The sequence below is a fragment of the Rhea americana genome, unplaced genomic scaffold (genome assembly GCF_003343005.1).
Source record: "Rhea americana isolate MKP2758 unplaced genomic scaffold, rheAme1 scaffold_83, whole genome shotgun sequence".
NCBI lineage: Eukaryota > Metazoa > Chordata > Aves > Rheiformes > Rheidae > Rhea > Rhea americana.
Window position 1 is genome coordinate 1 of NW_028187012.1, and position 19,525 is coordinate 19,525.

The 19,525-nt window shown below is 41.3% G+C and overlaps 1 protein-coding gene across 6 annotated transcripts in view; it reads right to left on the reverse strand.

Annotated features, from left to right (window-relative positions):
* Positions 1–9,336: 9,336 nt before the first annotated feature.
* LOC146585260 (zinc finger protein 608-like) overlaps positions 9,337–19,525 on the reverse strand; it is a 38,765-nt gene continuing 28,576 nt past the window's right edge. For all 6 annotated transcript variants that reach the window (XM_085323234.1, XM_085323231.1, XM_085323230.1 and 3 more), the window contains exon 3: positions 9,337–9,663. In XM_085323234.1, coding sequence (XP_085179360.1) covers positions 9,388–9,663 — 276 coding nt within the window. In that variant the 3' untranslated portion in view covers positions 9,337–9,387. The remainder of the gene's footprint in view (positions 9,664–19,525) is intronic.

A 19,525-nucleotide genomic window follows, 5' to 3' on the forward strand; every position in this document is an offset into this window, starting at 1 on the left:
TCTTCCCTAAGGAAAACAGCTCATTCAGTGAAACCTGAGACTCTTCTTTCTATTTTTAAAATCACCCAGTTAGAGGGGGTCACACAGCCTTAGGCTTTAAAGATCCACAAAAGCCAACTCTACATGAATGCAAGGTTAGGAAGTTTAGGTTCAAACACTGTAGGGGAAAGTAAACAGGCAGTAAAACATAATTAATTGCTTCAACTTACTTAAAGGCAGTTTTAAAGTGATTGGGAGAAAAAATACCTCTGGATTAACTGAAGATTTATCTGAAACTGCCTCTGCTTGAAACTGTTTCTCCACAATGCTTGTTTCAGTGTTAAGGATCATGATAGAACTGCCATCTACTCACACATAACTTCATTTTATTAATGGAAATCTTTATGTCATTAGCTGAGAGAAAATCAAAACAGCCTGACCTGGTTGTTATGGCTATATAGAAACAGCCCCCCAACCAGAATAAATCCCTTAAATACAGTTAAATATCAGGTAAAGGAACRCCCTAGTAACCTTCTCAAATAAAAGACTATTTAACAAGTAATAGACATCTACCCCCAAAAAATCTGTAACCTCAGATGATGGGGAAAAGAAGGTTTTCTTAAATTATTTTTTCAATTAAACTTTTAACAAGCAATTAATTCTGTCCTTAAAAATTAATTCTATAACCTTTTATCTCTATAGCTATATCCATTTAAAAATTCTTCAAGATTTAAGTTTGCATCAAGAAAACACAAACAAATGTTAATGTTGATATAAACATTTCTGTCTTAGTTGATACTCCTTCACAASACAGATTTAAAACAAAGTGCTCCAAAGTGGGCCTTCTCTCCTACCCCCCGATGTTATTTTTTCCCCTAAATCCGATGGAGTTTGGGACTTGAGATGAACCTTAGATCAGGGTTTCCATTGCAGCGCTAGCTTTAATAAACCCAGACCTGTTTTTTCGGTCTAAATCAAGAAAGCTATTTCCCTTGAGTTTTTCCTTTTTGATATTCTTCATTTTCACCCTCGACCCCTGCCTTTTCTCTCCCCCTCTTTTGGAACAAATATAGTCTGTTCTCAGATATAATCTTTTAGTCACCCTGAAGGCCAAAGAACCCTTTGCTGTTCAAAATTTTTAAATGGAGGTTTTCCTTGTGCTTCTGGGATTGTCTCTTCTCACCTCTAGTTCCAGACTAGTGGCTACCTACTCCTATTTCTGTAATAATTTGAATGAATTATGAATATGCCCTCAGGGTGAAGAAATGTAAGTTCCCATCAATCCTAAAGCACGAAAAGCTGGATATTAAGCCAGATGTTGGTATTACAGAGGCTTGTCAGTCCCAATACCAAAAGTAGACTTTTGCTACACAACCCAGAAGGCAAAAAAAAAAAAAAAAAAAAAAAAAAAGCAGAACCCCTACCCCAAATCCCACCTTTCTTACTAAGCTGCTATTAATCTGTATTAGTAAAACATGCAGTCCAGCAATAGACCCCCTCATTCTCCACACTGTACAACGCAAGCAAAACTTATGAGCATAACAAAGTAGAAGACCGCAGCTTGTCCTAACCAGTTAAACTATATACAAAATTGTCATAGAGTGACTGTGAGAACATCTTTAAATAAGTGGTTTAATCCTTGAGTCACACCAGTTAGAGATAGCATTTCAACTGTGTTTTCATTCCTTCCTCCCATGGTATTTATTCAGTAAGAAATCACTTGCACGCACACACACTTTCTTCATTAACAGGCATCCCTCCTCCCCTTCGCTGTCCACAAACCCAAACACCACATGTTGCAAGTATTTTGTATTGAAATGGTCTCATTCCTAAGGAAGCTGCAGCTATTGTGATTTTGCTTTTGAGTAGTAAATGCTCAAAACTGTTGCTTTTCGTAAAGCAGCTCCTTCAGTGTTCATAACGTCACTGCTTGAGCAGGCTCAGTTTCATGTTCAAATAGCTCGAAGCCAATGTTTCCAATCTCAATTATCTGCCTTCCTTTCTCTGCGCACCCACCCTGCCCCCATATGCTTGTTTGCAAAAGGGATAATTTTCTATGTATGTACAAGCAGTGCAGGGAGCCTTCCTCCGCAGCAGTCTGGCAAGATACAGCTTTTTATGTGAACACTGTCTGGAATGTGTTAAGTTTTTTTTCACTCTCTGCCTTGGGTTATACCAAGATAGTTGCAATCCATCTTCTCACTGAGCTGTAAAAAGTGGCACTTGCCAGTTCTCTTCAGACAAGCTGTCTGTTCCTGCCCTGGCTGAAGAGATGCTTTGGATATTCTTGGGCAGTTATGTCACTCAGCTGTGGCTATGCTCTGCTCACCATTACCTCTCTATCCGTACTGGTGAAGCAACATGACCAGCAATAGGTGATAAACAAATTACACCCTCCTCCACGCAGTACGGATGCACAGCCATACAATACGTAAAGACACATGATGAGAACTAAAGCGCATATATGTTTTAGGGAGGAAAGCTGACATTTAAAATCAAATTTAACATTTAACAACAACATCTTTACTCACATTTCCTAGGTGCTTTTATTTCAAGTGTCTGCACAGCCTTAAAAAAAATCTGCTGACTGAAGTGACAGTGTTGGGAAGGAAAGAGAGAGGAGATGAACCAACTTGACTTCTCCGCTGCATATAAAAAGCCTGGAAAGTAGAAGTGGTTCTGGTTTTTGTCCTCGCTTTTTTTCAAGTTTTCCCTGTTACAGATCTTCACTACTCTGTGATACCTAGACAAATAACCTCCAACTTAAATTAACGATAAAAGGAAAGACTAATTGAACATCTCTGGAAAAAGGAGCGCTTTGTTAAAGAATCAAAATTAAATTGGAAGAGGTCAAAATATCCCCCGCTGACATATAACTCTGCCAGCAGGGAACACCCAGCATCTATTTCACATTTCTCCTTCACTAAGGAGGTTTGTATGGACACGATTTATCTCCTGTTTGCTGTCAGCTAAGAGCCTGCAAAGGTTTGGTTACCGTAGCTCAGCTGATTCATGGCAACTCATTAAAGCCACATCAACTCAACCATGTACCTGGGTCGTAAGAGTCAGTCCCAATGGCTTAAAACCACTTTAAGGGGATTCTGTTGATACACAGGGGCTTGCCTTTAAAATTACTATTTGCTTCAATTATCTAAGATGAAAACACTACCAAATAGACGAGACGTAGTAGTGCAATTTGGAAGCTGAAGGCTTTATATGTAACAGTTACTTGGTTCCTTGGTTGACTTGGGTCAGAACCGGTTCCCTTCTCGGTTTTCTGAGCACAAACGTTTTGCTGCAGTTGTGTCAGAGCCCTAAAACCTGTCAGTATAAAACTCCTGCCGTGCTGCCTCAGACCAAGCAGTGCACCTAGCCTCACCAGCTTGCCTCTGACAGTGGCCAGCACTGAACGTTTCAGAGGAACACGTAATGTACACTGCAGGAGCCAGTCAGAGCACAGTGTCAGAATTTATACCCTTAAACAAGCACATACACTGATCAGATAAAGTCAGGCATATCGGTGAAGCGACCGGCAAGGCACCTCAGCGCACCTACTGCCAAATCCCTCCCACGAGCCAAACCCTGTAACACTACTCTCAAACTCCTCGCGGACTCGCTGTTTACATCCAGAAGTTCGATCTCCCAAACTCCTTTTGTAAAGGGCTGCCGTAAGAGCATGGCACAGGTYTGCATGCCAGCCTGACTCCCCATGGTGAGACAGGGCCCATTTCTGCTTTGCTACAAGCTTTGGTGTGGCATATAGTAGGGGTCAGGCTGAAAATACCCCAGGAAATAAAACGAGACAGTTGAGGTACCTCAGAATTAGGTACCTCAGCCTTCCTMAAGTCCCTTAACTTACGGGGTCTGCTATTTCAAACAGTAGAAAGAGGAACAATAAAACTTAACATTCAAAAGTACAAAACACAAGCGTGTCTAGATTTTTTTCTGAATAGACTGCATTTTGATATTTGCAGATGTTCACAGTGGTCAGCAGCTGGTTCACATGAGTAGAACTGAGTTGGACTTCAGGTATTCTCTTAAGGTAGCTGGCCAAAAAAGGCACCTCCTCTGCGAACCTCTTCCCTCAACCACAGATGTAAGGAAGCCTCGTTTCTGAACTTCTCCTGTGTTTCTCTCCCCTAAAAATCCCCACTGCCTTTACAGCTCTGTGCTGGACATGGGAAAGAATACCAGGCTGCTGCTCCCCATATGCAGCAAGTTTATGCTCTACATTGCTCAGAACAGAGAGAAACTAAGTGCGCTGAGCTTGAAAGCTTGTCTGTTTTCTCAGCTGTATCACTTGGTTTAATAAAGCGTATTACCTCTCTCTATAAACCTTGCCTGAACTTAAGATGACAGTGTTGATTTAATCATGTTTGTCTGAATTTCCATGGTTTATTTTAAGGTTCTTTGATGAAAGAGATTAGAAAAACAAAAACAATTTTCTCTAATTTCTGCATTTGTTTACTTACACGTTTGACAGTGCTTTCAACGTTACAAGTTTCTTTGTTTCATCATGCCTTTGTATTTGTGAAAGTAGGAAAGTGCGATTGTTAAACCACAAAAAATGCTAAGGGGAATCACAGGCAGTCAGACTACTTCTGATTCTTTTAATTCTATATACACATACACACCCTTGCTTATGCACACAAGGCATAAGCTAAAGAGATTTCAAACTGACTGCATTCTTTTCAAACAGTTTTTGCAAACCTAACACTGCACAGTAAAAAACAGCGGAATCAGGCTCAGCTCTGTGCAATAGGTATGTTTTCAAAACGATGTCTATGCATACCAAATGCAAATGTGGCAGGCGGGGAAACCCATCCGTGACAGGTATCAGCACGCCTCTGTGTAAATTATGTCTTCTCCTTTCTACTGGCAATTTCTGCAAAAGAGTGTCAGAACTGATGACAGTACCCATCTGGAAGACCCCCGCACTGAAACCCCATCAGATTTCCAAGATCCAATATAAAATTACTGCAACCCCCAGATTCCTAGTTCTCATGTTTGACAACCAAACCGGAGTTTAAAAGCCAACACACTAACGCTGACAAGGGAACTCTTTTTTTTTTTTTTTTTTTTTGTTTTCTCCATTATTTATGGCCAAACAACAACGGCAAGTTGTACCCAAACTGCACAAAAGAGTGTCAGAACTGATGACAGTACCCATCTGGAAGACCCCCGCACTGAAACCCCATCAGATTTCCAAGATCCAATATAAAATTACTGCAACCCCCAGATTCCTAGTTCTCATGTTTGACAACCAAACCGGAGTTTAAAAGCCAACACACTAACGCTGACAAGGGAACTCTTTTTTTTTTTTTTTTTTTATCGTTTCTCCATTATTTATGGCCAAACAACAACGGCAAGTTGTACCCAAACTGCACAAAGAGGAAGGATGTCAGCGCAGCAGCGCGAGGAGCCGAGCGCAGCGCGCTGACAGCTCGCTCTGCACACAAAGGCGGCGAGGTGACGGATGGCTGTCTCCGCCGCCGCCTTCAAGCAAACAAGACATCAGCAGAACAAGCGCTCCTCACCACTGCAAGCTGACTCCACTACTAGATGCAGCACCAAATGCAAGCTGACTCCACTACTAGACGCAGCACCAAAAGCAGGACATGACCCCAGGCAACCGACTGTGAGAAATAAAACCAAAAAAAAAAAAGAAAGAAAAAAAAGAAAAAGCTCTAAGCAATTTAGAAAGTTGGCTGGTGGTTTCCCCTTTTTCTGGGTCATTTTTGTTTCCTCTAGGCAGTAAGAAACAATTACTGCTCTCGTCAGAGCTGCTTTCCCAGAAGATAATTACATCGTTTAGCAAGTACCTGATTCTAGATTAACCTTGTTTCTCAAAATAGAGAAATACAGACTTTTAGCGGTTGTTTCCCAGGGAAAACACGGAGTATCAGAAGAACCAACCAACCAAAAAGCACACTCCAGTAACCCTACCAAGCTGCTTGATGTAATRGATTTTTACTGTTACTGAATAGTAGCTCAGGGTATCAAATATCCACACCAGCTGCCAGCTTTCAGGTTGACTTGGTGATAAACTATTTCTCATTCCACTACTGCAAGGTAGCCTCAACCAGTTTCTTCGTTTCCCCCCTGCCAGCCATTAGCACCACTTTGAATACAGACCAAGTCATAGCCAAACAAGGATGTTACGCATAAGGAAACGCCTCCTGTGCCAGCATGTAAGAATTAAACGATACACAACTGTGAGCAGTGCAACTGAGACATGCCCACGTGATAACCAGCCTTCTCAGTCAATTATATTAGTAAAACCACAGCCATGGTTAGTTACAAAGCCCCGTAATCAAATGTGACAGACTTCAGATGCCAGCTTCCCTCTACACATCTTAAGATTGAAACACTCCGGGAAAAACGGTCTCATTTATTAAATCCACTGATCAAATCAGCTGCATAGATTGGCATGGGATAAATGAAAAGAGCTGTAGTAGTAACGCTGTCTTTGATCAGCCACAATTTTGTCTGAAATCCAATGCGTTTCCTCCCTTCCCCCCCACCCCCGGACTGATTATCTTAAAAATGTGAATAACAAAACCAAGCACTATCCTTCTCGTGACCTTGAAGAACAAAYGCAACAGAAGGTGACAGCTTGTTTAACATCCCTAGAAGAAAACCAGTTAGATCAGATCCTGAAAACCTTCACAGCCGGWATTCCCAAGTACACGCTTTCTCTTCTGGAGAGCGTGGATTGGCGTTAGTAGTAAGAGCTACATAAACTGCCCGATTTCGTCTTCCTCTGCTGCCTGCGCTGTTCTCATTCTGACTCCGATCGCCACATCCTTTCGGTATTTGCATTCCCGCTGCTAGCCGGGGCAGCGCGTGAGGGCTGCCCAGCACGCCCATGGGGCTCGTAGTTCCCGTACGCTGCAGGGCACGCGSACAGCCTCCAAGCGGACTCTACCTGCCTCGCGAGCCACCTTACRGAAAGGCTAAATCATTCAAATATCGCAAAACACGGGCCACCGTCAGCAATCCCTGCACCTCAGCTTCTTCTCTTTACCGTTTCACCTTAAAAAAGCCATCGCATATGCAGACAGATAGATGTCAGTTCGCACGTGTGTTTTGTTAGGCCTTGGAGAGCAGTGGAGGGGGCGGGTATGAATGAAGCCTATGGGCATCACAAAAGAAACTTGTGTTTCAGCTGGACATTGTGAACACCACAACGGTTTTAGATCTCGCCAGTCGCAGTGATTCCAGTTAGAGTATTCTGGATTTACACCAATTTAGCAAAGGTCAGGTTCTGGCCTAATTAAAGTCCAAATCATAACTGCAGAAAATGAGTATCTGATAATCGTTCCTCTGTTAAAGATAAATAGAAGACCCATCTGCATCCTGCTTTTTAAAATTTGGCAGACACAGCTTCTTGCAAGCTGCTATATAGTTGCTTTCATGAACATATCAGGAAATTTGAAAACAGTCAAATACATACATGCTCATGTGCCCCAAGCATCAAAACTAAATTAAAATGCAAAACTGATTATTAGGAAGTCATTTTTTGTAATACAAAGTGAATTGAGAACACTTTGGGGGGGGGAGAGATACAGTAAAAATAATGACATTTTCTTCAGTAAAGCAGGCTCTCAAACAGTAACACTTCTCTACAAGAAACCCATACCTATTATCTTCAGTCTTTTAAACAATCCACACTCTACCTGTATCACTAGGGTGGTGTTTTAAAATCCCATTTTGTCTATTCCTGTAGTCCCTCACACCTGTTGCGTCACTACACACTGTTTGTAAACCCGTGGAAACCGGCACATTCGAAACCATTTCACTCGAGCCCGTCTTCATTGCACCCTCAGTTGTTTCAGAAAATTGTTTTAGACAAACTGGGAAAAGGTTAAGGGAGTTAATTTCCATTAAATAACAYGAGCTTTTAAACCAGACGAGCGCTGAGAAAATGCTAAATGGAATGTCATCCTGGCCAGAATGCACTTCTTTAAATACTTCATTTCTGGTGCCAAACCTTTAACAAGGCAGGCTTCTTAAATTCAGTGGGGGTCAGAAGTTTAGTTTATTCAGCAAGAATAACACTATTAACAGCTACTGCTCTTTCATGTCACCACAGTTAACGCCCACACATTCCAGCGCTGGTTAATACAGGCCAGTCAAGGAAGATTGGAGCTGCTAAGGGCAGTCATCTCTGCAGGGATATTTTAAAACAGAATTTATAYTGTGCTTTAAAAACAATCTAAAGGGATCAATCTACCTTATGAATCTGCTGTAGACATAGACAGAGAGAAAGATGGATAGATGAGAGCATATAAAAGCAAGTAAATCTGACTCTCTATATTGATTTTTGAGAGGACAGTGTAGAGCACTTTGGTGAGGTCTTATATATCACTGGAAAGGACCAAATGCTGCTGTGCATACGTCTGAAGGATGTCAGGATTTATCGTGAAGCAATGCACCGCTGTATTCTTTCATTATGTTCTTTCGTAAATAACCTTGTTTTCACGGCTGAGGAAGGCAGACCATTGCAAATTAAATACTCCTCAATACAAACAAGAGAAAGCAATCACAGGAGGACTCTCGAGCAGCTGTAACTGGAGAAATGCACCACTATTAAATCAAAAATTGCAGGAGCTTAAAGTACACATGCAGTATTTTTAGCATTAACAACAGAAAGCTGGTATTTTAATAATGAGCTTTGAAAACCAGAATGGAAAAATCTGCATATCACAGCATAATCCTCTTTTTACTGACTTTGTTCTCATCACAGCCAGTCACTRTGGAGCACTCTCCAAAGCTCCCCAGCGCTCCTGCTTGGCCAAACACCGACCAAGCATATTCAAGACGTCAGTCTGGTTTAGCTAGCACTTCTTCACTGGATGGAATGTTTCTCTTTGAACACGCATGTTTTCCTCCTAAAACATGTTTCAAGCAACCAGAATGCATACAAAATCACAACATCGAATAGTTTTTAAGAGGGCTCTGGGGCCTCTATTCCTGTGTAATGGTGACAGTTTTGATCATAGGATCTCAGTTCCAGAATTTTGTACAGCTTTGTACACTTTCACCTAAACTCTTCATATAGCCACTCCCATCCTTATATTCCCCTCATGTTGTAAATTTAATTTAACTAAGATCCTTCTGTTTAGCATATTTATGCTATTCTGCTAGCTATTTCTTAATATGCTTTTCTGAATATACCATTAGAAAACAATTCGGTTTCAAAATGGAATTATCTGGTAGGCCATTTGGAAAATCTGATTGTTTAAATTAAAAGTTGTTGTTTTTTATAAAAGAAAACGCTCACCAGCTTAGCTACAAAGCTGTGACTGCCATTGCACGCAATGGCATCCCAACAGATTAGCGAGGCCCCAGTTAGAGTCCAGGCAGATACAGCAGWCTCCTCATTAACACATCTAATAGACAAGCCTAATGAAAAAACAATTTACCTTCTTCAGTTTCATGCCACACAATTCCTTCCAAGTTCACGCTGGTCCCAGGCTCACAGGGTCCAAGGCATTCGGGTTCTGTTACTACTCCAACCTCGCAAGTATTTACACCCACTGAACGAGTCCGTACCAAAAGCTGCTCGACTGGTGCTGCAATATTGGATGAAGATGGGGAAAAGTAGGAAGGCAGAATCTGAGGTGTGATACTGCTGGAAATCGGAGGTGGAGGTGCAGGCACTGTAAACAGGGGATCAACCTGAAAACAACAGACAAACTTACTATAATGGTGCTGTGAGATTTCAAACAAAACAAAACAAAACAAAAAACCAAAACAAACAAAAAAAAACCCAGTTTGCTTAGACTGCATTTGTGTATGTAGGGATTCGGCATTATCATGGGTGATTTCAGTCTTAGGAGCCCATCCTTTTTTTTTTTTTTTTTTTTTTTTTTTGGGGGGGGGGAAGGGGGTTAAAAAAAATCAGCCCAAAAGCTGCACATGAAAAATTAAGCACAAAAAAATCTATCATGCTAAACACGCAAATTGCTAAGTTTCTACAAGACTATTCCCTGTTGTCATAGATCGCTAGCATGAAATAATAATAAAAATTAAGAAAAAAAGGATTAAAGCCACTTTTTTCTTGGCACTGACAGAGACTGATTTGTGAATGGAAATTAATTTTGCAAACTGGGAACTGCGTTTTCTATTAAAAAAAACATTTAGAAAGACAGTACAAAGACATATAAACGCCTTTTTTTCCCTGTGTATCACAGAAAAAAATAGCACTTGGAACAATTCTAATATCCATATGCCATCAAACATCATCTCTTGTCATCCAATCATTTAAAATACATTAGGATCACCCACCTAACAGCTTACAGATAACATTTTCATCTTTCTACTTGAAATAACAGATGAGGACTTTTACACGAAWCTATCCAACCCCTCTAATTTCTACAAATTTCCAAAATGTGTACGTGGAAAAACGCAACTTGCCAGACAACCAGCCTGTACCCAGCCAGTTCACACAGCGACACGATCTATATATGAATTGAAAGAGTTACTGGTCTTGCATGGCTTCCAATACAACCAGGAAGAGATTTTCCGTACACAGGTTTGGTGCTGAAGTTGCTCAGTATTTTATGGTGGCCGTAAGGTCCTTTGTCACATAAGGATTGAATGAGGAACATTAAATGCGGAAATGAGTGCACCCACTTGAGTAGCTGGTGATCCTCCACCACCTTCTTGTCCGTGCCACTCGGAGATCCTCCCTCGATCTGTTACATACCGAAACTCATGTTTGTTTGGCCCACTGCATCATACGTTTCACACCAAGAAATCCTTCTTCAATCCAAAGGTTTAAAATAAACAGCACTACCTGCTTTCAAATTAAATACCTTTAAGTCTATGTTGCTTTTCATTCCGGGCCCCAACAGAAAAGACAGCCCATCTCACAGCACATGGCAACCTAGGGTTCATTTAAGTGTATCTTAATGTGGCTCAAAGTTAATTTTGCTTTCTTTTAAACAGGCAAAGAGAGGAAAGGACTGAAGGGCATATCCTCATGTCACGTACTCTTTGTAACCCATATCAGCTCATTTAATCATGTGGCCGCTTTTCATAGTGAGAAAATAAAATGGAAATCGAAATTGTAAAGAACTTCTTAAAACACCAAATGACCCTTCCAATTGTGGATCCCTTTTCATCCTTTTTCTTTAAGCATCATTCAAACAAACTGAGAACCAGCCCTTCTCAACTGTGCACTCAAGCCTAAGGGTGCTAAATATATTTAAGTTCTGTATGATCTCTTTTTGTTTTTGTCCTACCTGATGATAAGCAAACACACACACACACAAAAAAAAAAAAAAAAAAAAAAAAAAAAAAAAAAAAAAAAAAAAAAAAAAAAAAAAGAAGAAGAAGAAGAAGAAATCTGGATTCTGATTTTGATTACAATTTTTTTTTTTTTTGGCTTTGTTTTTTTTTTTTTTGGCTTTGTTTTTAATTAGGAGCAGCTCTGCTGCAGTGGAGCAAGGAATCAGACTTCGTCGCTTTATCCTGCTCAGTTCGCCGCGGCAGGGTTTGGCGGAGCGCCGGCGAGGCCGCTTTGCGGAGCAGGCGGATCAAACGTCGCGTGAGCCCCGAGAGCAGCCGTTGCTTGCAAGCCCTCCCGGAGCGAGGGAAGGGTGACGCCTAACCCCGTACGCACCTGCCGGGAGGGAGGGAGGGGACGCTGCGCGTTTTGTGCCCCGTGGTCGCCGGCTCTCGGGGGCCGAGGGGAGGCCAATGGTTAGGCAGCCCCACGCCCTGGTAGAGCCAGCGCAGCGGAGGCAATGCGGACCCCCGGCAGAGGTTAGAGGAGCTCTCCACAYATTTTGCCTCCAGCCAGAAGAGAGAATTGGCAGCTACGGGGAGCCTAGGTGCTCCAAGAGCCAACCAAGGCCGAATTTACGGCCTGCTTCCAGGTTTGCATGCTGCTTTGGAAACCTGGGCAAAAGCTCCCAGGACACAGCACCCTGCCGCAAAACACGCTCGTCCCAAAGCCAGGGGAAACAAACCAAATGCTTGCTGTTATCATACTAAAACAGTAAATGKTTTACATGTCTGCAGAAGAAATTAGCAGGCCTTGTGTTCCCTTTTCCAAGCATTACAAGCAGGGAGGGGGAGCCAGAGAAGAAAGCCCAGCTCCAATGCTGTCCCCTGCTAAGTTCTTTGTTACAAATATTTGTACTTAGTTCTGGTTTATTTTGACTTGCTCATAAACGTTCACATTTTCCACTAAAATCACTTGGAGCAGACAAGGCCAGAAAAGCGGCCACTGCTGCAAAGGGGACCRTTACTCTGTCCAACCGGAACACTAAGCCTTTAGTCACAAAGTAAACGGACAGATGTCTGTTGGCCCTGACGGCCACGTTCGTTGTGCAAGGACAACCTCCCTCGTGAGAATAAATACGCAGAGCTTAAACATCACTCCGTTTTYCCCCGTTTTCAAATTATCCCATCTTGCTGGATAACCAGACCATCGGCACAGCAAAGCAGCGGCTCTTGGCAATACTGGAGGGACGCCGTTGCTCTCCCGAATCCTCCGAAGGGCACTGATGTAAGCGATTAGCAGCCAAGAGAGAGGCGGGAAGGCGGCCATCTCCAGCGGAAAAAAGGCACATAAGTCTAAACATCTGGTGGTGGCAGTCTGTCAAGCTGAGGAAAGTTAATGTCAAGAACAGACGCTCTGCAGTTTCTCACTGTTATTTTTGCGTGATTATTCCCAGGTGCTGGTGCACGCCGAGCAGTAGCCTGGCTATTTATCACACCAGAGATTCCAACAGGAGGACAACAAGCTAAACCTGAGCAAGGTTATTTACACAGATACTCTCTGAATGCACATAATCAAAGGACTCCCAACCAGACAGAAATATTCAAGCGGCATTTTTTTCATTCACCTCGTTTCAAGGACTTTCGAGAGCTGATTAGCACCAAAGGCTACCAAGCGGGAGCGTTGTTTGTGGCAGTGCTCCAGCATCAAGGGTTTGTTTGTTTGTATCTGGCAGTGATGGTTCCCGGCAGTGGAAAGCACAAGCAAGGGACAGGAAGCTCTCCACAAAGCCCTCTCCACCCTAGAGAGGGTACAAAGACATTTTGGTGGCTGCATCACCTTAGTCTGTAAGTGGGAAAAGGTGTGGAAGAGAGAAGACATGTCACCCCAACCAGGAAGAGGCAAGCTTTCTAATACACAGGGATTTCCTACAGTCACCCCAATACTTTAATTTACGTGCTCAAATTAAGTTCTTCTCATGAAAGCTTATCTTCTGGATGCAATGTAAACCTCTAAGAACATGTTCGAAAATTAAAATTTTGTGTCCTTTGTAAGTGATTTCCTCAAAACCAGGAAGGATCTGGTGGATAATGTGGAGCTCATGGCAGAAGGGACACTGATTTGAGCAGACTTCCTAGGTCAGAGTGCCCAACATCATGCTATCGCCATCAGCCACATCCTAGTCCCCTTCTTGCAAGGATAGAAGGGCCTTATGTCTTTACAGGACAGAGTCTCTTACCTACTCCTGTGGAAAAGCCCCAGGAGTGAAGGAAGAGTGGTAACCCAGAAACCTACAGGACCCTAATTTGTTACGGAACTAATCTGACCAAAAGGGGTTAGTTTCATCATTTTACTCAAAATAACCTAATTTTCCCCAGATACTTAAACAGATGGCTTTTGATCGTATTACCAAGTGGATGTATTCTTCATGCAAGCATTTCATTCAACTCTGAAGACTTTGAGGGTCTGTATCTGAAGTGTAAAATATGTTTGTCATAAATCACAACATGCAAGCTAAATAACTAATAGATCCCAAACTGCTCAACAGCGTGACGTGAACCATCAAAGTACACAAGCAGGTATATAACTGTAAAAATATATGTAGTTCCACCTTATTAATGAAAATACTCCTTTAGCAGTGATCTCTGAAGGACAGGAGACAGAGCTACCAGGCTAAGATCCATCAGGGTCACACACTTCCTGCAGCGTCACTCAGCACATGATTTTGAAATGCACATGCCACACACCATTTAATCCAGGTACCACCATACAGCTCGAACCAAGGCAGAGGAGCAGGTTCCAAGCTTGGGATAACCCCTTCCAAAAGGGCCCTGCTTTTTAAACTGAGAAAAATAAGCCCCGCCAGYTGGAGTGTCTGTAGAAAGAATGCAGAAATAAGAAGATCCCAAATCTATTATGGGATATACCTGAAAACAAAAACCTGACCCTTTGCAAAACTAAGCCCTTCCTTAAGAAAGGCTCCAACACAAGACTGAAAGGAATGAGAAACTTCCAGCCTTGAAATCCACAAGGACAAGTTCCTTAGAGCTACAAAGTAATACTCCACAGAATCACTGTATCTGAAATGAAAAGCAAGAAGTAACAAAAAGCAGGAAATAAAGGAATTTGTCTCCATATGGAAGTGCTGCTTTTCTCCAAATTCCTTTGCCAAGATTTTAGGGTAAAAGGGAGATTAACCTGCTTCTGTATGAAGTATGCCCGCCCTGCCTTCACATGGTTATACAGCAACAAGGACCCCCAAAAGACCTCATTCTGATCTCATTCACAGCACCACAAACCAGAAGTAATGCTAATGAAATCAATAAAACTACTTTGGAAGAAAATAAATGTGGAAGAATGTAATACGTGAAAAAAAATGTTTGTGTGCTCAGAAGTCTTATCTTTTCCAGGCATCTCACTGATCCAAGAAAAGATGCCTCTCTTCCCAATAAACCATGCCCCACAAAGAATTTGTGCATCTAAAAACCAAAGATATTCCACCCATATTCTACCACGTAATAAAAATGGCCCCTATGAAAAAAATCTCTTTGCATCTGAAAACTCTCAATTTAAAACTCAATTCAGGATTTTCTGCATCTAAACTCACCCAAGAAGCCACTCAAGAGCATTTTGCCCCCTGACTTAACAGAATTGACGTTTAAAAAAAAATCAACAAAAAAACCCCACTTTGTATCAGTTTTTAGAGTTTAATTATATCCTTGGAATCTCTGGTCATTTTCTAAAGACATTCTGTTTATTACAATACGTTTATTATTTAATAAAGACATTTAGATGAACAAACTTTCTACATCAAATTAATGGAGGGGGAAAAAAGAAGATCACTGTCATGTCTAGAAAATAGAAAGAAATATTACTTGCTTGGCTGTAGAAAGGAATTTTGATCACCAGACATGCAAATCTACAAGTCTTATATTCAACATACAGAAAAATCAGAGGAACTAAGGAGGTTAGTTGTTATGGTCAATTGAACTAGGGCTCACAAGGGTTTGAATGTGAAGGAAGGATGAAGGAGATTCAGACTGCCTGAATTTCACCCGCATTTTAGACTTAAGATCCTATGCCTGAGAGTAATCCAAAAAATATGCTTTCCAAATGCTGTAGCATGGACAAGAAACCTGAGATGTAATTACGTTCAACTGACTAATACAAGTAGCATCTACTTGGACATTCCAAGTATTTCCTACTCTTAAAATGAACGTTTTCTGCTTCAATCGAGTAGTTAAAAAGGGGGAGAGGGCAAACAAAAAGACACCGCTAAAAAATGTGCTGCGCTATTCTTTCAGCAATTCACTCATGTCTGGAATAATTTCAATATTGTGTGTACCTTGATATTAAGCAAAATCTTCCACTTAGAACTCTTGCAATATTATTAATCTTTTACTAAAAGGAAAAGGGAAGTATCTCCCCTTTGCATTCAAGATCTTCTTACGCCACTCCAACCAACTGTGCAACCAGCAAATACAGTTCTGCCAACACCCGCTCTGTTGATGATTGTGTATTCCTTCCGCATACAGATTTCCAGACCTCCTCAGACATTGTGGGACTACATCAGCAGCAGTTCCACTGATATGGTAATGATAATGCTCTTTAGGACAATAATAACATACAATGATGATCACAATGGGAACTCAAATCTTTCAGTAGGGTCTAATGCAGATATAATGGTGCTAAACTATTCCGAACGTGGACTTTTAAGAGAGATCAATGAAAAACAAGAAAAACAACAGGCAAGGAGATTTTCTTGTTCTCCCTTATATCTTCTATTCTAGCTCAGATGCTTGGGATTTCCCAGAGCCATTCAGCCGTTTTAGTATGGGAAAGATTAGCATTTGACAGCTGCCGGCAATAACCTTCTGCCAAAGGCTGCATCTGTGAAAAACTGTATGTCAACTCTAACGTTTGGCAGAGGCCTGGGAGGATGCCCAGATTACCACCTGCAAATTTCAAGTAAAGACATTTCTCCTCTCTCAGTCCAAGAAAATCATATTGATTGAGATAACTCTGCTTGAAAGTCTCTAGAGCACCTTTCTCCATTAAAACTTGATTTCTCATAGTCAGTTTCTCAATCCGCTCTTCCAAACTTTTATGTCAGTCACTGCCTGACCTTCTGCTGAGCTTTAAAACAGAACAAGCACTGAAATTCCCTTAAGATCCCTATCCTGTCTAGACAGATTCACAATATCCCAAGTCAAGAAAGGAATTACTCTGTGTTTAGACAGAGTATTGGTAAGATGAGCTCCAGTATCAGATGGTGTCTTGCATCCGAATATGGTAATACTTGAGGCATAGTCATGTCCTGGTAAGGGATTAGACACTTCTTTACCTAGTTCTGTGACCTTCTGGAAAACTGAACGATGAAGATTTTAATTTTAAAGATGGTAATCACATTCTTTTTTTCCACAAGTTTCTAGACACAACCCCTTGGGGTTCTGAACCTAGATAAGATGAGGTATTTATGTATGGCAATTCCACAGCATTAATAATGCTGTCAATGTTCAGTTCTAACAGGTCTGAGACTTCGATGAGCAATGAAGCTATACTTGCTGTACCACTTACCAAGATTTCAATTTATCAAGGAAAGTTTTCCCATTCTGAMTAGTTTATAGGAAGATAACGGATAATTGAATTGCACCACAACTGACTTCCTGACAGACTGTGGTATTTCTTTCCTCATATGTTTCCTTATATGTTTCCTCATATGAGGAGGAAACTATTCCCTCTAAAATGTTTATTCTTTTCCTCTTTTTAAATTGAACGTGGTACTGATGTGAAATGTCAAACAGATAGTAGTCAAGAGTGAGACTAAAGGATCAAACTTACAATACAAGGTCAAATACACTATTTGGGAGTCAGTTGGGAAGATCTTCCCGAGTTTACTTACTACCTGCTTTAGCTTTAATTTTGGCATAGAGGAGAAACCTAAATTTGATGTTTAGTTAGTCCACTTTTATGAAAGCAGCTAGACTATCAACACCAAATCATTTGATTACAGGCCACTGAACCAGACAGCACATCTTTTCCTGTCTATGGCTTAGAAGTAGGTGACCTTGAGATCTCTGTTCTCATGTCCCTACCTCAAAGACATTAATTCCTATTGATTTTGCCTTAGTACCTTGGGATCCTCATTAGCATGCTATGTAAGCACCCAAACACAGACACAAGTTCATATTTGCTGAGTTCTAACTGGGGCTTGTGATACCTGTTTTGCTGAGAAAGAACAGAGAAATGGAGAGCACACAATTTCACTCAGAAAATCCCAAGCACCACAGCTGAAACATCTTGCGTTTCAGTACGTCAGCCTACCCTTAAACTTCCTCCTTTCTTACACTGTCTCACAGACTATTTTTACAGCCTGACAAAGTGATCAGCACCTGCTGCAAATGAAACGTCTCTTCTGTTCAAGCCAGAAAGCAAAAGAAATCATTAGTCCAAATAGTCCACATTTCACGTCTGATATTCTAGTTACACGCACCTTCTATTCTCTGCTCTGACTGTACATATCCTTTTTATTCTATATCACTGCATGATGAGATTAGTAACAACAAAAACCAGTTCTTTCTACACTTGGTAGAAATTCAAATATTTTTCCCAACTAAAATAAAAATATAAACCTAATCTAAACTGTCATGAAATCATGAAATGCCCCTGGCAGTTCTATCAAAGTATATAGACATGTACAGACTCTTTGAAGAAATGAAACTGCAGTTTATCAAGTGTGATTTATAAGCAACACTGATTTAGCTGGGAGATAACACTGCTGTCTAATCATTAGTAGTCAGACAACAGCCATGTGAACACATCAATTATGGGCCACTGCCAAAAGCCCTTGAGATCCCAGAGATTAACAGCCAATCCTCTGTTTTACAAGCTCACATCAAAAAGAATATTAATAAGAGGAGGGGCAATGTGAAAGCTTGTCAGAGTAATTCAGGCACTAAAACAAGGCATTTTTTCCCTTTGCTCTGCCTTGAACTGGTCCATGAAAAAAGCTGGCATCAGCTACAAAGCACAAAGCTGCCAATTTCTCAGAAAATGTTTTTCATTAACATATGGGAAGTTGTAAAGGACTGCAAAAGCTCTGTTTGGTGGATAAAGGCAGTAACTTCTATGCATTCCTTTCCTGAATGTATCAATTATATAACCTCAATCATTATTCAGGTATTTGGAAATGAACATCCACACACAGAAGTGTTTGATGGCTTTTCTCTTCCCTCAAAACCAGAGCCATTTACTATTATAAACAAATTAGCCAGCCCTAAAGGCATCCATTTACTCTATCTCGCTAATGACTTAGAAAAACTATAGACCAGGAATGCTAACAACTCATCTTCAGGTTCATTTTGGTCTTCCAACTTGAGGGGAAAAAAAATCCCACAACTGTGCCTTATTGACTTACTCACATCCTGAGTGCCTGAGTAAGGGTTTAGTGTTCTTGCATATAAATGAAGGGACAAAAGAGAAGAAAACACTTCCAAAGGGAATACTTATTCACTTGTACAAATGTAAACATGCCCATTGAGATGGAGTTCAAACAGCCAGTTGCTGGCATTTTAAATACAGCAATATTAATCGGCATAGTTTTTGCACTTGATCCACTCATCAATTAGCCCTGTCTGGACCCCAGTCGAGGGCCTAAAAACAAACAGAGCTGTCTTACAGCCTGCCTGTGAACACCCTGGCTTCACTTCAGCCAAGGACATATTTTAGGGTATGTAATGTGGAAGAGAAAATTTGGTTTGCAGGGTCTTACCAGAGCTCCCTTTGCACAAGCTAGCAATGAACCTCTGAGCAGAGAGGGACGAAGAAGGAGCCCCTCAGGCTGGCTCTTCTGCCCCAGGCCCTATAAATTGAAACTTGTAYCTTTAGGCACTGCTCCAAAATACATATTCTTTGTCAGATGAGCCAGTTTAAAAGGTTCCCATTCCCGCCTCCCTCCTATCTTTCAGGTACTCATTCTCAACTTCAGTTGTTTTTAACTGGACTATTACACATACACAACCCATTGGAGGATGGCATATTATTAGTCAAATTGACCTAGCTGTGGGGGCCATAATCACGCATGGAAGGACATGCAGGCAGGAAACTTTTCAAGCAGCAGATTGATTTCAAAGAACTGCCCCTTCTGGAAACAGCTGCAGCAAAAAGGTGCCAGTCCCCGGTTGGCAGTGTTAGCTGCTTTAACAGCTTTAACTGCTTCAGGGACACCTATAATGACAATTTTAACTAAGGATACAGTCCGGTATCAGCCCTCACGTTCATACAGCCAAGCAGGCAAGCAATTCGCATCTG